This window comes from Mesitornis unicolor, unplaced genomic scaffold (assembly GCF_000695765.1).
Source record: "Mesitornis unicolor isolate BGI_N332 unplaced genomic scaffold, ASM69576v1 scaffold1770, whole genome shotgun sequence".
In the NCBI taxonomy this organism is placed as follows: domain Eukaryota; kingdom Metazoa; phylum Chordata; class Aves; order Mesitornithiformes; family Mesitornithidae; genus Mesitornis; species Mesitornis unicolor.
In genome coordinates, this window is record NW_010160089.1 from 18324 (window position 1) to 30581 (window position 12258).

Consider the following 12258-nt stretch of genomic DNA (forward strand, 5'->3'; position numbering starts at 1 on the left):
GGGCAGATGTTTACAAGAAGTCTGATCCACCAAAGAAAGCAAGAATTCTTCCATTGACTTCATGGGAAAGGCCAAAAAGCAAAACTTAAAGGAAATAGATGTCCGAGCAGCAGGGCAGTGTCACCTACCAACACCTGATGGGCTCGTTTGGTTCAGTTCCCAGTTTGATGTTAAGACAAAACTCTTCCAAAATGGTAATTATAGTTACCTAAAGATGTTCCTCTCCCTCACACGTTTGCAGTCATTAGCTGGTGTCTGGGGCTGGCTTCTCCTGGGTTTGTCCCACTTTTTGCTCTAGTTTGACCACTCTTTGGAGACATCTGCCTGTCCTTGCTGGCTCCTGATTAATTCTACCTGCTGCTTCATGAGAAGGGGCCTGACAGGTAGAAATAGCCTGACTTCACCTCGAAAAGTGACACATGCTCCAAAGAAGGTGACCAACCCTTATTTACCTTCTCCCCATCTGCACCCCATTGTTGTTTTCTGCCTCCACATCCCTCTATAATCAATATTTACAATATTCTCTGTATGAAGTGGGATGCTTTTATTGGATGGCTTTGTATGGGCAGGTCCCAGCATTTGGCACATCATCATCATCATTATATTATTATTATTATTGTTATTATTATTGTTATTGTTATTGTTGTTGTTGTTGTTAATTATTATTATTATTATTGTTATTATATGAGCAAACAATGTGTAAGACATGGATCAGGAGGGAAGGTGCAATGTCGTGGCCTAATACCAGATAAAACACAGCTACGGGAGCACAGATGAACAAGGAGGTCAGGCTGGTGCTTCCCTCAGATGATGTAAAACCTCGGTCTGTTGCCAGGAGACACTTCAGAAGCAGAACGCGGACATTTTGGGGGATAATAAAAGAACAATTAATGTGAAAGTGTGTTGTTGCAGACATAGCTGAAATGGCGTGTAGCTGCAGATGACATATTGATTTGTTGTATATAAAACCGTCCATGCCCATTTTTAGAAGTCTGTTGATGTCTCTTACGCTGTCAAGAGGAAAATTCTTGGGGGAAATAAGAGTGTAAAAACCAACTGGGATTATATTGTCCCATTTTTTCCTTATTTTTAATCAGCACAATCCAAATGCAGACTCCTCAGGAAGAGTGCTGGGGTGAGGACACCTTGCCTTAGAAACACATTATATGTTTAAAAAAAACCCAAATAGCTGCTTTGTACCTAGACAGGAGGCCTTAATGGGCTTGGATGGGGTTCAGATACCTCAGATGGGGTTCAGTGCTGCTGCTTTCTTGCCCAGTGAAGAATTACCACTGAATTGCAGCTCCTGGTTTAGTTTCTCTGGTGTTTTGGGTCTCGGAGCTGGACACCTCACTGCAGCTATTCCTGTAATAGCGAATAAGGATGAGGTGCATGAGCCATGATCTGCGAGCTCAGACCTCAACACCGACTCTCTGCAGTGTTAAATTCAATTGGATTTCACTGAGGGAAGAGGACAGGGTCTGTCCCCTGGTCCCTGCCGAAATGGGACCATTTCGGGTGCCTGAAGCTCTCCTCCCTGCCGGGTGCTGCGTGGCTTTGCTGAGACCAGAGACAGGGAGGTTTCTGGTGCCCCGGTCACGTCTGCAAACAGTGAATAGTTTTTCTGGTTGTTTGCAGCACACTCCAAAGATGAGTCAAGGACCTACCCTCTTCTCTTGTGGCGTGATGGGTAAGTAACAGCAACTTCTGTCTGTATTTACTCCACCTTCGCGCCTGCTGCCTTACAGCGATGGGCAGGTAGATGTCCTGACTGTCTGGATCTCTCCAAAAAATGCTCCCCTGCAGGCCCTGGGGCAGGCATCCACCCTCCTGCCCCCTATAGCGGGGATGGAGAGGCACCCACCCCACCACCCCATGGTGGCCATCACACCCATTCCACCCTCCTTCCCAGAAGCTGTTGTCTTGCCCTGTTACCATTGCTGAGTGGATTGCTTATCTCCTTCCCCCTCCTCAGTACTTTGATATATCTGCTTATTTTTAGAGTAACCCATACAGTGAAACCATAAGCATTTTGGGTCTGAGATTGTGAGTATCCAGCCCATGACTGTGGCTCGTTGACTGTTTGCACTATGCAAGTAATGAATATCAGTGTTATCACTAAAATGTTCTACCACTTGGCACAAAAATGTTTGGACAGGCCTCAAACAATAAGGACAACTTCTTATTTTTGCCTTTAACCATGGTATAGGATGTTTAATACCTTTCATGTCAGAGCTTGCTATCTGTTTTTATGCTGAGCAGCCACCAAAATCAATGGGGAATTGGTGCCTTGGCCTGGAAAACTGATAGTGGTGGAGGATGTGCCGTTATATTGTGCTCTTTGGAGGAAGCCAGTCACTAGGCGAGGTCTCAAAACCCAATTAAAATTGTAGGTCAAGTTTGAGCCAAGCTACTTGGTATGAAAGCCAATACTTTGCAGACAAAGAGGCTGCCCCTTTTCTTCATGGACACAACTCTCATTAGCGTTAATGGGAGCCGAGCACAGGCATTGAGGGGAGATATTTCCCAAGCTCTCTGATAACTCCAGTCATTGGGGGAGGTGGGGGAAGATGGAAAGCATTGGGAGTGTTTCAGATGAGAGTCACAGGCTTCAAAGTCAAGAAGGGGCAGAGACAGCCCTTTCTGCTGCCTGTCAAACACGAGTGAGGGACAAAGAAACCCAATCAGATGGTTTTGTCCTGCACTGTGGCCCTGGCAGGCTCTTCAGCAGATATGAAGTGTCCACCTAATTGAAAAGCAGCTTCTCGTTAAGAGCTCTTACAAAGCCTTCTGTGTCCTCGAAGTCCTGCGCTGGTCTTCCTTGGCTGCCAAATTACCCTCGTTCCGAGGGAACCAAATCTCATCTCCTTGACCACAGCTTGTCCTGTAATGGTCTTCGTCATGCCCAGCCAAGAGGAGCCAGGCTCTCCAGCATGCAAGGGGATTGATTGGCTTGGCTTTACTTCTAGGCATCTTTCCTGAATGTTGCTCAGGAATTGAGTGTTTCCAAATATGAGCCACGAGATCACAGACCGTTCCAGTGTCTTGCTTGACATTTTAAAGAAGTCCCATGGTTGTAACGGCACTGAACGTGAAACTGGGGGAATATTTCGGGTCAAAGTGCCAAGTTCCTGTTGGTAGAAAGTACTGAGATAAATAAACACAGTGAAATTTGGACTGGCAGCATGGCCAGTGGGAGGCAAAGAGTCATAGTCCATGTATGATATTGAGGGGCTGAAGGGAAACTGGCTGAATTTTCTGTTTGGTTTTTTTTTTAGCCAGAATAGGCTGAGGGTCTTGGCAGAGGCTTTTCCCAGTTGCCTTTGAGGGCAAGGATCCCTGAGCTTCCCACAGGCATTGGCTCAGGTGGGTTTATCTCCAGGAAGGAGAAGGAAGAAGTTGGGTCAAAGCCCCAAGGGATGTGTAATGCACCGTGACCAAGAAAGAAAGGGAAGAAAGGGAAAAAAGAGTCAACTAAAGACCATGTGTTTTAGATGTAGATGCCTCATAAGGTACTAAACACTGCAAGAATTTGAAAATCTGTAATAGATTGTAATATAACTCAATATATGAGTAAATGTTAGTGGAGACTTGATGTGTCGGATGACGCAGCATTAGATCCACTTGTCAAGGTGACCTAAAAAATCTTTTGATTTTTAGATTTATAGGAAATACTCCTGACAGTGTGATGACATTAATATTACTAAAAAGATTGTTTTTATCTTTATATAGCCCTTTGCTGGGAAGAAGTTTAAAGAAGAAATGTCTTAAAACTATAAATTCAGCAATTTCTTTTTTTCCCTTCTTGATGAGCCCTTGAAATACCTGGGAGTATAAGAATTGTCTAATTGTTGGGTCGGGATTTTTCCCCTTTTTTCCATTTTCTTCCCCTCCAGTCTCCATGATGTGTGCCCAATGACTGTGCTAGAGAAAGAAGGCGGCGTATTAGAAAACTGGGATTATACTTTTGACTTCCTGTATTGAATTTTTTCCGGTTTTGGGTGGATTGCAGAAGGAGATTTACGCTATTTTAACAAGGCATTGGCAGAATCACCTAGCCTTTCCCTAGCAGGTGTATAAGCCTCACTCAATGTCTAAATCAGTAGCACCAGAGGTAGCGCTGGTCCAGCCTTCTAAGAGAAACGCAGCGTGGTGACAGCCATGGCCGTGTTTTCTGTGTAAGCAAGAAATCATCTTTGAGGCAAACTGCAGGCAGGGTGTTATTGAGGCTGTGACAAGGGGCTTGTCCCGATCAGAGTCCTGGTGCAGAGAGCGGTGCATGCACCGCTGTAAAAGGGAAGGGGAGGATGGGTTTGAGCCCATCAGGGACAGGTCCTGCATGCATCTCCTGTGAAATCACAGAATCGCTGTGCTTGGAAAAGACCTTTAAGACCATCAAGTCCAACCATTACTTAACTCTACCATGCCCACTTCTAAACCGAGTCCTTGAGCACCATGTCTACACGGCTTTTAAATATATCCAAGGATGGTGATGCCACCACTTCCCTGGACAGCCTGTGCCAGGCTTTGATAACCCTTCCAGTGTAGAAATTTCTGATGTCTAACCTAAACCTCCCTGGTGTAACTTACTGCCATTTCCTCTTTTTCTATGGATTGTAACTTGTGAGGTACAGCCTCACCAGTGCTGAGTACATTGGGCCCTTCTCTAGTCCTGCTGGCCACACTATTCCTGATGCAGGCCAGGATGCCATTGGCCTTCTTGGCCACCTGGGCACATTGCTGACGCATGTTGATCAACATCTCCAGGTCCCTTTCTGCCAGGCAGCTCTTCCCTGGAGCCAGTGCTCTTTTAAAAGTAGCCATTATTTGCTTTTCCCCTTGAAAAACACCCCCTAATTTGTCCTTGTCCGCTGTGGCAGAGCAGGGTGGTGGACAGAGCTCCTCCGCTGGCACAGTTTGGCAATGCCAGTGGTCCAAGAAGTGCTGGGAGGGTTGCAGCTTTGGGTCTCGTCATTGCACGCCTCTTACCTGGAAACCACTTCTCACACCGTGTGGGTGATGGAGGACAACCAAGAAGGCAGAAGGGGGTCCAGCTGGAGAGTGATGTCCCTCCATCGCATCCCGAAAGCGCCCGCCCGCCGCCCATGCAGGGCTTGCACACCTCCTGCTCCTGAGCTGGAATTTCAAGGGGTTTTTTTGGAAAGCCATCAGTGTAGAACAGCATCACTGTGCATGTTCAAGCTCAGGCAATCTGCAAGGAGAAAAAGCCATGCAGGGAATGCTGGAGAGGTGTAGCTGGAGCAGGGAGACCTCACCAGAGGATCATCTTGAAGAGCAGGGCACGTTTTGCCATTGAGGTGGGGAATTTGCCTCCCCCATGCAGGCTATTGGCACCAGGAGCCCACAGCCCACTGGTGTGTTTATTTTCTGGCAGTCAGTTTGGAGGCTGTTGTTTTCATTTGCCACTGAGGCACAGCTCTGTGCATCGTATTTTCACCTTATTTCTGCAATGGGAAGGCTCTGTGGCATTGCCATCAGCTAATTATGGCTGTTAAATTCGTTCCACATTTAGAAATCGTCTCTGGAACATAAACAGGGGGCAGTGGAAAATGCAGGCAACCTTTTCCCCTGTGCACAGAGTCCAGGAGACCAGATTTCGACTTGAACAACATAGGGAAAAAAGGAATTGGATGCGCATCCGCGTGAAGAGAAATGTTTGGGTTAGGATCCAAACAGAATTTATCTGCCAAAAAGGAGAAGAAAAATTGATTGAAACCCATAATTGCTTTACAAGTTGCCGTAATAAATTATGTATTAATGTAAATTATTTCACGGGAGAAGAATGTAGAGGAAACTTGAGCAGAAGGATCATGCATTATGTATAAAAAGGAACTGTAAAAATATTATAGCAGCACATTTGTGTTGCTGTAGTTAAATTTGTGTCGGCGTTTGGGTTTTACACCCTTCTCTGTGGTTATGAATGTGGTCATTAAAATTTACTCTTACAATTTAGGAATAGATAGCGGTGCTGATAGTGTTTGAGTGTGCTGTCGATGGGCCTTGGGTGAGCTGGGCTGTGGCTTCTGGCTTCTCTCTGAAAATAAGAAAGGGGGGGAAATACCAAGCCTCCAACATTTCCTTCCCAAATCATCCCTGGCAGGGCTGTTCCTCCCCACCATGGGGTCAGTGGCTTTGCCACCAAACTGTCCCAAGGCCAGGTGAGGTGGGGGTCAGTCTCTTCTTCCAAGTGACGAGCAATAGGATGAGAGGAAATGGCCTCAAATTATGCCACGGGAGGGTTAGATTGGATATTTGGATAAATTTCATCACTGAAAAGGTTATCAGGCACTGGAAGGGGCTGGTCAGGGACGTGGTGGAGTCACCATCTCTGGAGATATTTAAAAGAAGGGGATATGAGGTGCTTAGGGACATGGTTTAGTAGTGGTCAGGTTATGGTTGGACTTGATGATGTTAAAGGTCTTTTCCAACCCAATGATTAGGTCCTCACCCCACTGCCAATAACACCCCTCTGTGTCTTGGGAGCCCGAAAGCTCTTTCACAACCAAAGAGATGCCAGAAAAGTCCCTTTGCGTTGCCTACCCTGGAAATACAGATTTGCAGATCAAAACGGTTCTCGATGGAAATTTGCTGGCCGTGCTCTTCGAGTGACCCAAAGTTGGACACTATTTCACCCAAGGATGCTACCAGCCAAGAAGGACCTGTTTTACCAGGGGATGAGCCCCTCGTGCCACGCTTGGACCATGCTCTGGTTGTAAATATTCTCCGATCGGTTTCTGAAAGGCAAAGGAGAGGTTTCCAGCGAAGCTCACTTGTGAACTGAGGGACTCTTGTGGTGGGTTTTATCCCGGAACAAATTACTGCCTCGGGATGAACCCAGTCGAGGTTTGTAATTAAAGAAAATTAATACACGCTTAAGCGCAGCTGTATTAATGGCTCCGCTGCAGTTATCGTTATCTGCGCGCTCAGCATGTGAGTCTTAGTCTTGAAAAATTGAACAGAAAGCAGCCGTTTTTCCTCAGTAAAGCTTTTCTGAGTCCTTTAGTTACACCCTCAGTCTTTAGCCTACCCCATTTTCTGCGTTTTCTGGTAGTTTGGGACTGGTCAGTGACACCTGTGGGGGCCAGAGTCCCCTCCTTACCCTGCTAAAAAAGCCCCTCAGCTCCCACGGCGCAGGGGAAAAGCAAATCACCCCAAGCTGGTGCCGGGGCTAACGGCGCGATTACCGTTATTTTTTGCAAGGTTTGGAAGATTTATAGCTGTTTGTGCCGAAGCAGGGGCGAAAGAGGAAGGTGTCCCGGATCCTCCTCGCCAAGGCCTTTAGTACAGCCCGGCGGCTCGCGGCCGGAGGATGGTGGCAGCTTGCCATGACAAAAAATCAGCTGCTATTTCTGTTTCTTTTGTCTGCTGACCTGACCCAAGGAGTCTCTCTGTTGGCAGCAGAACGAGGAAGGGAAAAATAATCAAGATCTTAGTGGAGGTGTGATTGTTTAGCGCAGATTTCTCACTTTTCATTGTGTCTATTGAAATGAGGATGGTAGTGGTTAAAATGCCCTGTGGTTGCTGAGCACAGAGCTTGGCTCTTTGTGGCTGGGGCTGTTATGGTGGTGGGTGGATACAGGGAGAAATGGGAAAACTGGCCATAAATGGTGTAAAGGACCACAGATTTGACCTCCTGACTTGAAACCGAGCCTTGGTTGGAAGCGTTCTGCACTGCTGCAATTTCTCTGTCAGGCCGGTACCTACAGCTGCAGGCTGGGTATGGCTTTGAATTCATCCTTCAGTTGCCTGAATGGAAAAAACCCCAAAACCCCCTAAAAAACATCACCTGATTTAGATATGATCGTATGAAAGTTCGCAGCGACGGTTAGCTAGCGCCGTTTGCCTCTGTTTGCAGCGGGTGACGGCAAAAACAGAGCTGGGTGATGACTTTTTTCCATTGCAGCAGCCGATGGGGTTGTCCTGCCATGGTTTTCCTGTTGAGCGTCAACGGCGTATCCGCAGAGAGCCCTGTTTGCCCGCGCCGCTGCACCTTGACGATGGCCTGCTTTTTTTCTTTCATCGTCAGCGGGGGAATCCCAGGGTGTGGGAATGAGATCATCACCCTCAATCCTCTTTTGACACGGTCCTCAGCGTAGCTGTAGATGGGTTTGTGTCTTCCTACATGGAGCTGCCCGTGGCTCTATACGTTTCAGCCCGTGGATTTTGGAGGTGCGGGTTTCTTGGTGCTTTATGCGCAGCGAAACCTGTCTGAGAAAAGGAATACCTTTATGCCTGTCATGGTTTAGGGCTGGGCCAGCCACTAAATCCTGGCCAGGGCCGGCCCCAGCCACTAAATCCTGGCCAGATGCTCTCTGTTAACCCCTCTCCTCTCCCCAGAAGAGAAGAGAAAAGAGAAGAAGGGAGAGAGACTTTACGGGTTGGAAAATAAAACTCACAGGTTTAATAAAACAATGATACTAATAATACAGGATAATAATATAAATAGGAAAATAATGAAATATGTACAGATATGTACAAATATATATACAGAAAACCAGTATAAAATCCTCCACCAATGACAGATACGTCACCAGAGGCTCTGCGGGGCAGGGCACTGGAAAAGTCCCAGACTGGACCCAGCAGCAGTGGGAACTGATGCAAGAACACCGGGGTCAGGATCAGAGGCAGATGAACCAGCAGGGTCTGCTCAGACCTCAGCCATTGCAGGATTGAGATGGATGGAAGGGTTCGAGCTGGAAGGGCTCCAGGATGGAAGAAGGGTCGAGACCCTCATGATCCCTTGGCTTTATACCAAGTATCATGTGTATGGGATGGAATACCTTGTTGGTCAGTTTTGGGTCCACTTCCCCCCCCGTAGGCATAGACACGGCACCCATGGTGAGACAATTGACCTTGAGATGATCACTTCACACTGTCTGGGAAAACCATGCTGCTAGTTTTCAGCAAGTTCAGCCACTTAGAAGAGGCTGAGCTGAAAAGTAAAATCACTAAATAGAAAATTAGTTCTGTTTAGCTCAAACCAGGACAATGCCGACCCCAAAACCATACAGCAGGTCACCGTTATGTTTATTACAGAGATGCAAACACTTGGCTGTGCTAGGGACAACTGGGAGTTTCAAGGCAACCCTGAAGAGATGCTAAGCCCAGGTTGCTGCAGGAGAGTGGGAGGGTGTGGGTGCCCAGTACCACAGCTCTGTGTGGGTAACTGGGCAGGGGGACACCTGCACACAGCACCCAGGTGGCCCCAGATTTGGGGTTTGAGGAGGGAGATAGGCGATGAGTCTTACAACAGGGACCTAAGAACAGCATCTTGCAAAGAACTGCTGGGGGTTTATCATGCATCTGTTGCAGTGTCAACCATCTCGGAGCTTATTATGTCCACCATGACAAGTTCTCATTAGACAGAGAATATTTTGGGTTAGTTTGGGATGGATGCTTAGAGCCGGGATACAGTTTTATAGGCTCCATTGGAGCAATGCTGGTTTAGCATTTGGGACAGCCTGGCTTTTGATTTCCCTGGTTGGTATTTCCGTGCTGTGCCAAGCTGCTTGATGCCCAGGGTGCACTCCTCTTTCTGTGAGGGCCATCCCAGCTGCTCTCCCTGACCTCCTCTCGAATGTTTTGTCCATCTCACCCCAGCGGTGCTACAGCTTTGTGCTCTTTTTGTGAACCTCCTGGGCAATTATTGATGGTGGAGCCCAGGACAAACCGTGATTTAGCACTGAGATAAGGCAGTGGCTGTACCATTTCATGTATTGCTGAATTTCCCTTAGCCAGTGCAATCCAGATACTCAAAGGCACATTTTTATCTTCTTCTAGCAGTTTTGCTCCTGCTGCGATTATCACTTTGTGTCTCTCTCCATCTACACCGCGGCAACCACTCTGCTGGCAGCTCGGAAAACCATATTCCAAGAGTTAATTAATTTGTACTGGAAAATGCCCCATATGCTACTCTTTTTTTTGTGTTTATGGACGTAGAAAGCGAATCGCGGAATTAATTAACGCTAATGCCCGCGCGTGTGTGGTTTTGTGTTGTTTTTCTCCTTTCTGAACCAGAAAATGACAGATGGAGAGATCTCAGCAGTAAATGTCCTCTCCAGCTCGAGCAGCCGGGCGCCAGCATCTGGGACTGTTTGTCGGACAAGGGCGAGGAGGGCTCGCGCTGGCCCAGGGAGGCGGCCAGCACCTGCTCCGTCACCAACCTGATCAAAGACCTCAGCCTCAGCGACCCCCATGGCAACCCTGCCGCCCCCCCCAGCAAGCGCCAGCAGTGCCGCTCGCTCTCCTTTTCGGATGAGATGTCAAGCTGCGGGACCTCCTGGAGACCCTTGGGCTCGAAGGTTTGGACGCCGGTGGAGAAACGGCGGTGTTACAGCGGGGGAAGCGTGCAGCGCTACTCCAACGGCTTCGCCACCATGCAGAGGAGCTCCAGCTTCAGCCTGCCATCGCGGTCCAACCCGCTCTGCTGCGAGCATCCCCGGCTGGGATGGCAGCCGAGGAAATCGGGCGCTGGTGGGCAGGGAGGAGAGCGAGTGGACATGCAGAGGTCTCTGTCCTGTTCGCACGACCGCTTCTCCTCGTCGGAGCATTGCCCGCCCTCGTCAAGCAGCACCCCTGCCTCTACGCCGGAGCTGGGGCGCCGGGCCGGGGGGCTCTCCCGAAGCCGCTCGCAGCCCTGCGTCCTCAATGACAAAAAGGTGGGGGTGAAGCGGCGGAGACCAGAGGAGGTTCAGGAGCAACGGCCCTCGCTGGACCTTGCCAAGATGACCCAGGTAAGAGGCGGTGGTGCCGTCCCTGCAGCCGGGGCGCAGCACCGGGGTGATGCTTTTTGCTTTGCTAAAAATCCTGTTGCGTCCTCCCGAGGTGGGTCTGTGGCACAGAGGTGTTGTGTGGAGAGCCATCCTTCTGCCCGAGAAGAAAACCTGTTCCCCTCCAAATGGGTTTCTTTAATGAATTCCCACATTTCTGTTCTGCGCTGATTTTTGTGCACCGAGTTCACTGTGTCGCTGTTTCCTCCTGGTATGCGTTGCAAGCAGGAAAACATTAAACCCCCCCATTTTTGAGTTGAGGAGAGAGGAGCCCCCAGCCTGCTGTGAGGGGGTGAAGGCAGCACCCCGAGGCCCACAACCTTCCCAAATTCATACTGCTATGGGCTTTACCTGCTCTTAGCCTGGGTAATTTTCCACTCTGGAGATGTTATCTTGTTTCATTTACAGTTGCAAACACAGAGCACAGCCTCCCTCTTCAATCTGCTACACAGATAACAGACCTGGAGCGCGATTCGGGGAGGATTTTGCCCCCCAGTCCTCCAAGGGAGTGGACTTGAGTGAGAGGCTGCACCGAAGGACAGCATGAGCAGCGTTTCCATTTCACGCTCATAAAATCCCTTTTCCTGCAGTTTTATGACTCAACATTTCCCACATCAGTAGTTTACGGTCATAAAACAAACGACACCTCCAGCTCTGAGATAGGGATGTGTTGAAGATCGCAGGGCTCCCATTGTGGGTGCAGGGGCTTTGCCCTGGCTTCCTCCCAGGGAGGAGCTGGCACCTTCTGCCAGCCAAAAAACTTCTCCTGTGGTTTCAGTTCAATGCAGCAATTCATGGCGTGGGATGGACAAACAGCCGTGGGGCTGTGCATGCGTTTTCCCCCTCTTACAAGAACGCAGTATTTGATGGCGTTTCATGCTTGGCAGTGCAGAGGGTGTTTGAAGGAGTGTGGTAATGTTGGAGGAACAGCTTGGTTTTTCCTCCTCTAGAGGAGCTTAGAGGATAAAGAGTGTGTGGGAATCACAGATTTGGGCGATAGCAGGGGTAAAACACAAGGATTGCTCTCATCTTTTGATAAACCATGCCAGCAATGTTTAATACGCTGAGCTTATTTTATTAGCTAATAAGCTGGACGGGCAGTAAAAACAACTTACACATGTTATTGTATTTTACTGGCCACAGGTTGGAGTAGCCCAATTGCCCCTTCCTAATTCTGTCTGCACAAGCAGCCGCTCATCGCTTCACCCAGCGGGACCAGCTGAGTGCCTCAGCACTTAGGCTAAGCCTATCTAATGAGCTTTGCATAACCCAGATCTACCAAAAAATGGCAAATTGACCAAAATATTTCGCCAAGTGGGATCCTGGGGACCTTCCCTGCCCTCTGAGGGTGCCATGGGCCAGAGCTAGCTTCTCCATTGCATCAGACCAAGGGGGAAGGTTTGTTGGCTGGGAATCAGAGGGCTTGGTCAGAGAGGTACCAGGGAGTCAAGGGGAGCTTCCCTTTCCC

General features: G+C 48.6%; 1 protein-coding gene across 1 annotated transcript; it reads left to right on the forward strand.

The window, feature by feature from the left end:
* Positions 1–1638: 1638 nt before the first annotated feature.
* FAM53B (family with sequence similarity 53, member B) lies at positions 1639–10754 on the forward strand (the record flags this gene model as incomplete). The annotated part of the gene is made up of 2 exons (XM_010188680.1): positions 1639–1690; positions 10039–10754. Coding segments are annotated over 2 exons (768 nt in total), but the record flags the coding sequence as incomplete, so codon positions are not given.
* Between the last annotated feature and the right edge of the window lie 1504 nt (positions 10755–12258).